We start from the raw sequence: 8,913 nt of genomic DNA, 5'->3' as shown, positions 1-8,913 counted from the left end.
ATTTTCTTTTCTGACTTTTATCGATAACCACCAGTGAAACATCTAGGAATAAGCAATGCTTGTTTCGCTCGCTGCACTGAATGTTGTGGATTGTGTGGAACCAAACCATTATAAACCATTGAGCAATAGACGTTTTTACGGTTATTCACCACTGAGTGGCGCTAGAGATCTACGCAGAAGCCTACACCAAGCCTTGAAAGATAAATAAACAATAGACAATAAACCCCACTTGCACATTTACTACAATATATGCGAAACAGAAACAGATACATACAGTGTTCAGTTGTTTAATTATTATTATTATTACAATTATTATTATTATTATTAATAATAATAATAATACTCTGTTACTGGCTCAGAAAGAAGGGAAACTGATACAGGGTGAAAGTCATTGTAGTCACTGACATGTCATCATTCATGCAGTATTGTTTGATGTAGCCTATGCAATAAGTGTCAGGCTTGTGTCATCCAAACAATAGAACAGGAATACACACCAGTAGTGAGGAGGAGCTGACCACGGGAGATAAATAACTGAAAAGAAAAGGGTTTGCACAGCTCGTAGCCACAATGCAATTCTTAAACAATTCTTCAGGGTATGTCCCCTCCACAGCTCCACACCCTAAATGGGTCCAACTTCTACAGTTGGAGTAGACCTACTGCTGCTAGTCTCTGAATCTACAACCTCTTTATCTGTCCTCTCTGGATGCTTAGGAAGTATGCAATCTGTTCCTGTAGAAGACCCCAGCACTGTACTGTATAGTAGGTTCTCTGTCTGGTGGATAGGGCTGCATCCTACCAGATCATTCTGTCTTGGACCACTGATAGAACCAAGGGGACCCTGGCTGTGTGTTGTGCTTGCTGAGGTATAGACCCCTGAGCTACAGCTACAGGGAGCTAAAAGCAGTGTGGACTGCTGGATGGCCGGTAGGGGTGACAGAGGGGTGACAGAGACATGGATGGGTGTTGGTGAGTTGGTAGATTGTGTGAGATCAGAGTTGGCTTGCACACTCAGCGAGGGATAGGACTGGCTGAGGTTTCTTGCAGAACACATTAGGTGACAGCTGCTGCTCAAAGTGGGAACCGAGGCCTTGCATCCCACCCGAGGGCCCTGACAAGTCACTGGGATGCTTTGAAAGGCAGAGCTAAGTCCAAGGACGGATGGGCCTCCCTGACCATGAGTTTGGGTCATGTAGGAGGAGTTGGGTATTGTTCTGGAGGTTTGTAAGGGACCACATTGACTCTGTAGTCTGTGAGTAGTGGTTGTTTCTCTGTCAGAGCAGCATATGTGTACACAAGATGACACAGGACTGGACAGTCCATGCAAATGCTCAAGTCTCTGGCCTTGAGTGAGATTTATGCCATGGTTGGGTACTCCACTGTGACCCCACACATTTCTGTCAGGTTGGCTAATTGGCTTGTGATGGAGATGAGGCCCTGTTGCCATATTAAAAGGCACATGTGTCTGCCAATCACTGGAAGCTGTCACACTGGCACTGGAAGCCATCTGTATGCTACAGGGGTATGTTGAGACTGGGGTGGTATAGTGCGGCATGGTGACATGGGTCTGCAAGAAATGCATCATCTCACGGAGTTCCTTGGCCAGGTTAGATATTTCTTGATTCAAGTTGCTCATCTGTAAAGAAAAAAAGGAAGGAAAAAGGAAGAAGGCAATGAAGGATTTCTGATTTCTAATGCCATACTGTATGTTTAAGCTACTTCTAATTGCTAAGAAATAAACTTGAGACTATGGTGTAGAATGTGTGGCTGCTTCAAATTATGAATGTAAAATTGGAGCATACACTTTCTGTAGTACATTAGACTTTGGTTGTAACAATTTTGTTCACATAACCCGAACATTTAACTTGTGTCCTGAAAGTATGTCAAGAAAAAGTTGAGAGTCCTGCTTTTAGATACAGTATGTAGTGTACCCAGCCCTCGAGGAGCTGTGAAAGTAGAGTAGTGACTATATGAAGGAGGAACAAAATGTTTGACATAAAAATGTTTGTCACCTAGTTAAATGTTTCTATTCATAGATTGTGTTATATGTCTGTCATTCAGTTGGTCTAAGGTCACTAAATACTGTACCTCATTGTTAAGCTTGCCGATATTCTGTCTCACCTCCTCTGTCTCCAGAAGCAGGTTAGCACTAATCTGGAAATGGTCTATAAAAGGGTGTAGAACACAAAGTATGTTAAATAAAAATGAATGTTGCTTATATTTAGTCTAGTAGCCTAGTGTCTGATACTTCAAATGGGTTAACAAAAATGTATATATGTAATAATTAATCTAAGTAGTAATTATTAGTACAATGTTCCTAGATATTTGAGATATATAATACAGTAGGCCTACAGGCGCTGTATGTTTTGGGTCTCAAAAACTTCCTCCTCTGTATGTTGAACAAACTTTACATGAATAAGTAATGGCCAAGCTCTTACCCCTGAGATATCCTTTTGATCAAGTTTTTCACTGTTCATTAATTGTTACAACTATAGCAGCCTACCACTGATGAAGCCTGTGAATTAATTACCTTTTCCATTAGTCTTTGACTCAGTCTGCTCTACATTAAAATGAAACGCATGCCCATTATCTTCAATTCCATCCACAACCCTGGAAGAGACAGGAATAAGAGTTACATCATTATAGAGCAATCTGAAAACCAATTAATATCTGGCTAAAACTGATTGGAATTGATTACCTGGGGCTCAAGTCCAGAGGACTGACACAATGTACGGAAGGGATGGGCAGTTTGGATGGTCTATGGCTCGTGTCTGTGTCATGTCGAAGAGTGGGTAATGGAGAGGACAAGAGATTGTCAGTGTTAAGTAGCTGGGGAGATGGGCTACGGCCTCTACATCCCTGAACGGGTGATCGAGGTCGGAGGGCATGGACGTGGTGAAGCTCTTCTCTCAACCGGGTGGTGCTCAGGCTGGGTTGGTGAATCCAGTGGCCCATGTCTTGCCCGTGATCCACCTTGTCCGTCTCAACAATGAATGGTAGTTTGTGATTCATTCCAAGCCGATCCTAGGGAGATGAGAGTTAGAAAAACGATTTCTTAGTTCAAAGGATTATTGAAGGAAATTATTATGTTTGTCAAATAAGTTTTATGTAAACAGCGAATAAGACTCCTGAACTGGAAAAAGTGACAAACTGTAACAGGACTAGTTTACAGACTGTGCAGATTCCCTTCATATTTTGCATTGCCATTTCTTATATACTGCTATTTGTTAGTATTGTACTGCACTTTAAAATATACACCTTATTGCCACCAGTGCACTTTACTTCCACCACTGCAGCCATTTCGGTTACTATTTTCACACAGTGGTGTTTTCTACCGCTACGCTATATATGTAGTATGTTGCGTGAAAGCTTTTGAAAATTGTCAATTGTCCATTGACCGCAAGCGTATAGCCACTACATCCGCACCTGTTATTATTCCTTGTGTTGCACAGGGAATAATTATGGTATACTGACTCACCACAGGTAAGTCAGTTGCTTTGGTATACCCATTGTTGAATTGTGACATATAATATGTACAGTTACAGTACTGTACAAACATTAATTGCTGCAGATTGGTGAATGTGTCAAATGTACTGTATTAAATGAGAAATAAATAGCTCTGTGAGGCAGAAATACCTGAGACAGCATGGGAGATCTTGAAAATCTTGTTCGTCCCTATAGATATATTATCAAAGTTAGCAGATATACACAACTGTGGTGTGGTCGCAAAGTATATATGGCAGCATATAACTTGAAGCATCTGTAGTATATATTTAACACACTACGTAATATATACTGTATGCTACAGCAGGGGTTTTCAATTGATTGTGAACAAGGGACCACCACCCTGATTTAGGCTCATACATACTCCAGTTTTTGGTGATAGGTTATCACCGTTTTAGATGATAGCTTATCACCTAAAACGGTGATAAGAGTTGAGGCCATCATACTCGCGGTGATGTCCTTAAGGATTGACGCCGCCTCCCTGTGGTTTACCCAACTTCTAGACCAATCAGTGAACGGGGTGATAGCTGTGATAATCTATCACCAAAAACTGGAGTATGTATGAGCTTTAAGAATCAACCTGGGGACCACTGTTGTGTCGGGATGGGATATGGGCTTCGATTAGTGCTTTCGTAACACTTGCATTCCATGTCTAACTATACAACCACTGTTTCTCAACCGATGGTCTACAGACTACTAGTGGTCCATGGCATAATAGGCCTGCAGGTGGTCCATGGGAAAATGTTTTAAAATGTAAATAGAATGCCTTTGTTAAATGTATTAAAATATATTTCAATAATACAGTATTTCAAAAGTCCATCAAATGTAAGAAGATATTTCAATAAATAGCTAATAAAAATATTAAAATGAAATCATGACTGTTAAGGACTTGATTTCATTCATTGCACGATACTACGTGCAACAAATTATATCAAGCTCAGGCATTATTAAATTTAAATGTACTTTTGGCTCTGAAGTGGTCCAGAGCCAATTTACGTATTTATTTTTTGAGAAGCACTGATCTATTCCTTTCCTATCCCACGCTTACCCTTATTCCATTCTTATTTTATCCAACCTTCCATTAAACTCAGGTTAACTGATATACAGTACTGATAGAGCAGACACATGATGACATGATTATATCTGCACATTTCCTAATAATGATGACTCAATCAGGCAAGCTGGTAGACTTTGAGATTCTAACTCACATTTCAGTGGAATTTCTTAACCTCAGACATCCCAGTAACTGACAACATTGAGCATTGACGCACTTCCACGGAACAGTGCACAAAAGTTTAGTGCACTGTTCCGTTGAAGAAAATACAAAATCTTAATTGCTACATTACTAAATGCATGGTCAGGCTCAGCCTCAAAGGGGACCCGGCCTCGACCCGGCCGCGTCCCGCGTGCCGGCACTACAATAAAATGTAATTGATTTAACCTATATTCAATTGCACACGTCTTACTTCAGCGTCACTGCCTTCTCGCAGGTTGTATGTGAGGTTGTGGTGGATGTCTGAGTTGAAACGGCTGCCATACTCTGGGTAGAGTGCCAGGACCTCCTGCAGAGCCCTGACACTGATGTACTGCAAGTCACAGTAGGTCAAAGCCTTCACGTCTGCATTGGTCTTAATCACTTGATCATTCCCTGGTAGGTCAGCCCCAATTAGGTCACCTTTACCTGCACAGATCAGGTCAAAAAACAGAAGGGTTACACAATGCATTGAAGACCAGTGGCGTAAAGTAACTAAATACATTTACTTTAGTACTGTACTTAAGTACAAGAGACATGTCCAAAGCATTTCCGGGGGTTCCCAGCCCAAAACGCCAAAGCATTTCCGGGGGTTCCCAGCCAAAAAACGTTGAGAAGTGAGAACACCTGCACTAACCCAGGATAGCAAGAACCATGCCGTCCTTCAGCACTTCCAGGGATCCGGAGCAGACAAAGTAGTTGGCCTGCAGGGCGTCTCCCTGACGGATGAGGTACTCCCCAGGTGCACAGAAAGAGGTCTTGACGTGCAGGGAGAGAGAGCGCAGGCACCCCCTGCTGGCGCTCTCAAACACAGGCAGCTGCAGAATGTCCTTGTTCAAGTGCATGGCGATGTCCGCTCGTAGCTCGTCTGGGAAGTCATGCAGCAGCTAAAGAGAGAGAGGAGTTGAAAGCCCTCATCAGATCAGTCTGAACAAGGCGAATGTCTCTAGAACAGTGGTCCGGGGAACCCCAGAGGGTCTTTGAGGGAGTTCCAGGGGGTCCCCAGCTAAATGGATTGGTTTTGGATTGGTTCCATTTGTACACTCTGAGAGTTAAATTAACATTGATTTTGCAATATAAATTGGGGTCCCATAGAAATGCCATTCCTCCATTAAATGGGAGTCCGTTGACTAATATGCCTGTCAAACTGGGGGTCCTTGAAATTAAGCCGGTTGAGAATCACTGCGAGGGCCGTAAAAATCTTCTCTTATGCGGGTCCCTGGAATATCTTTTCAAATGGGGGTCCGCGGGCTAATTAGTGTCAATTTGGGGGTCCTTGACATGAAAAAGTTTGGGAACCACTGCTCTAGAAAGCCCTTTAGATTCTGAGACGTCTCTTTTTAGTCTATTTTTCTAGGGCAGTTAATTGTTTCCAAACTTTTTAGCCTGTGACCCAAAACAGAAATTAGACATTCTCCCGGGACCCAAGCCAGTGAAAATAGCAGATCAGCTTACAACACGTCGCTTCACGCAGCGTTGTGAACTTGTAGATCGGCTATTCTCACCACTTATTTTCTTCTAATTTGTGGAATTTCGTAGATTTTTTTAAGTTACTGAAAAAAAATGATTTTTTTTGTTAAAAATCTAATTTAAGAAACAAAAAATAAGGGGACCCCTAACAATGTGTCCTCGACCCAGTGTTCGGGAACCAGTGTTATAACAATCATAACAATCAATGTCTCATTGGATGGATATCACGTGTACTTGTCTGCACTGTCTGTTGTCTTCAATAGACTAGCCATGAGAAGCATGAGACCATGTACTACTTTGAAACAAATTAATTGGATAGCTGTAATTTCCATGTTTGACCTGACGTGGTTGTGGTTTCTACAATTGCTTATTCATGCAATTTCTGTCCAAATGTCTGGAGGATTTCAATTTACAAATTTCAAAAGGAAGTGATATGTATAGAAAAACCATGCATAGATTTGTAAGTAAGAGCTCAGAATAACTCCAACATGTACCGAACACTTCACGTGATAAATGATCAACAAAGTATTTTCCTTTTTCCCCCAAGACAGCATATTATGGGAAAGTGAAAACATGTTATTCTAATTATCTAATTAAGACATCTGGAGGAGGAAGAAATCTTCTATCTAAAACCAGCATTGTTAGGCAACGGTTTCTGTTGCGTGTGACATCAGACAAAAGTGTGATCAGAAAGGGAAATAGTTGCACTGACATGACATGCAAGGTTGCACTGTAAAAACAGATGCAAGATGACATGCAAGGTTGCACTGTAAAAACAGATGCAAGATGCTAAAGGCAGCATGTGTTGACTGTCACACCCTGACACTCATTGACTGTCTCTTAGCTTCAACAGTGAATAAATTCTCTAAAGCTAGGGACGGTGAGAGTGTTAATGAGTATTCGCTCTTTTTCCACATCCATATAATTAGACAGGGTGCTGCTCCTGAGTCCTAGGACTGATACTGTGTTTGGTGCCAAAGTCCCTAATTTTAAACTCCTAAGCCTAGATACAGTAGCCTAAGACATTCATGAGTCAATGTCTTATATTTTAACAATCAAGATTCTGACTATGGATTCTAGCAACAACTCAAACGCCAATAATTGACACTGTACTGACACTGAAAAGGACAAGACAACGTGTAAACAGTTAAATGTGTGTTAACATTTACAGAAGACTGCACATGAGAGAAGGTGGGACTTGCCTGACAGCCAGGCTCGTAAAAGACTTACAAATCCAATATTCTTATCCAAATATCCATAAACCCTATTATATATACTTAGTTGCATGTCAAATAGCAACCATACCTGATCTACAAACTCACAATAGACAGTGTTGCGATGTATTGTGAGCCTGTTGCTGTCTGCTATTTTCACCAAAGTGTGAAAATAGATTGATATGCCCAGAATTATAGGGTCGCTGGGTTAGTTCAGTTCAGTTCAGTTCAGTTCACCAACCTCATTGGCATTGATGCCATTGTTCACAGACCAGGTGGCCTGGAAATATTCCAGCATCCGCTGCTTTAGCAGTTGAGGCAGACGATGTACACGGATGAAGTCCTTGAGGTCCTTCATTCTTGTATGGTAGAGTGAGCGTCTAGAGTACATGCGCTGGATGATAGCCGTCACATTACCGAAGACCACCGCGTGCATCAGGGCTAGGTGGGGCAGGGGAGCAGAAACATAATTTGATATTTTCTCTGGCTAAGTACACAGTCAAATCCTGGAAAGTGCAGTACCTACTTGAGTAAATGTATTTAGTTACTTTACACCACTGGCTGCAATCCATACATTTTATATCCTACCCGGGATTCAATTCCAGGTCCCCTGTGCTCTGCACTCATTGAAATTGCTACTGTTATAAGGGAGAGCCTGTTTTGGAGGGTGAGACATTTCCCTTTGATTTTGATGCAATATCTCTTGTCAACCAGCAGTGGTCCTCCTCAACCACAGGCTATAATGTACATTACTCAATAGAAGAGCAGAGAGAGAACAATAGTGGGTGTGAATGAATGAATGAATGAATGAATAACCTTTATTTATATAGCACCCTTCTCAGCACGAGTGCATGTGCGTGTGCGTGTGCGTGTGCGTGTGCATGTGCGTGTGCGTGTGCGTGTGTGTGTTTATATCAGCAAATGAATCACAGGAAGGATCGTCAACAGTTTCTGATGAACTCACCACCCATGAGCATGATGCAGATGGAGAAGATCTTCTCCGCGTCGGTGTTGGCACACACGTTGCCAAAGCCTACACTGGTGAGGCTACTGAGGGTGAAATAGAGAGAGGCGATGTACGCACTGGGCATGGAGGGACCCCCCACGGTGCTGTTGATGTACGGGGTCTCCAGGCGCTTACCCAGCTCCTGGAGCCAGCCTTGTGGACCAGGGGAGATATACAGAGAGAGAGAGAGAGAGAGAGAGATGTTATGTTATGTTATGTAATGTTATGTTTATTTGACATGGACATTGTACAATTTGTAGATGTGTTGCTTACAGTGTATTAGCACGAGTGCTAGTTCTCAACACGAAAAATACGATAACACTTTAGTCTAAAACCCAATTTGATGCCAGTGCTTTTGTACCTTTACTCAAGTGAAATTTTGAATAAATTAAGGCCCTTTACGTCTTATATTGTGGTATTGCCGTTTTCACATCAGAGTAGCCTACTGCTTCCACCACTGCATCGTAAAG

General features: G+C 42.0%; 1 protein-coding gene across 1 annotated transcript in view; it reads right to left on the bottom strand.

Moving 5' to 3' along the window:
* kcnh4a (potassium voltage-gated channel, subfamily H (eag-related), member 4a) overlaps positions 1 to 8,913 on the bottom strand; it is a gene marked incomplete at both ends in the record, with an annotated part of 28,228 nt that overhangs the window by 1,175 nt on the left and 18,140 nt on the right. Inside the window, 9 exons of the mRNA XM_080775121.1 lie at positions 889 to 1,633; positions 2,086 to 2,162; positions 2,528 to 2,607; positions 2,696 to 3,021; positions 3,634 to 3,672; positions 4,968 to 5,182; positions 5,391 to 5,640; positions 7,679 to 7,878; positions 8,402 to 8,596. Coding sequence (XP_080631247.1) covers positions 889 to 1,633; positions 2,086 to 2,162; positions 2,528 to 2,607; positions 2,696 to 3,021; positions 3,634 to 3,672; positions 4,968 to 5,182; positions 5,391 to 5,640; positions 7,679 to 7,878; positions 8,402 to 8,596 — 2,127 coding nt within the window. The remainder of the gene's footprint in view (positions 1 to 888; positions 1,634 to 2,085; positions 2,163 to 2,527; positions 2,608 to 2,695; positions 3,022 to 3,633; positions 3,673 to 4,967; positions 5,183 to 5,390; positions 5,641 to 7,678; positions 7,879 to 8,401; positions 8,597 to 8,913) is intronic.

The sequence above is a fragment of the Protomyctophum bolini genome (genome assembly GCF_963924005.1).
Source record: "Protomyctophum bolini genome assembly, chromosome: 11".
In the NCBI taxonomy this organism is placed as follows: domain Eukaryota; kingdom Metazoa; phylum Chordata; class Actinopteri; order Myctophiformes; family Myctophidae; genus Protomyctophum; species Protomyctophum bolini.
The sequence above is the reverse complement of the archived record's forward strand: the minus strand, read 5'-3'. Positions and strand labels throughout refer to the sequence as shown.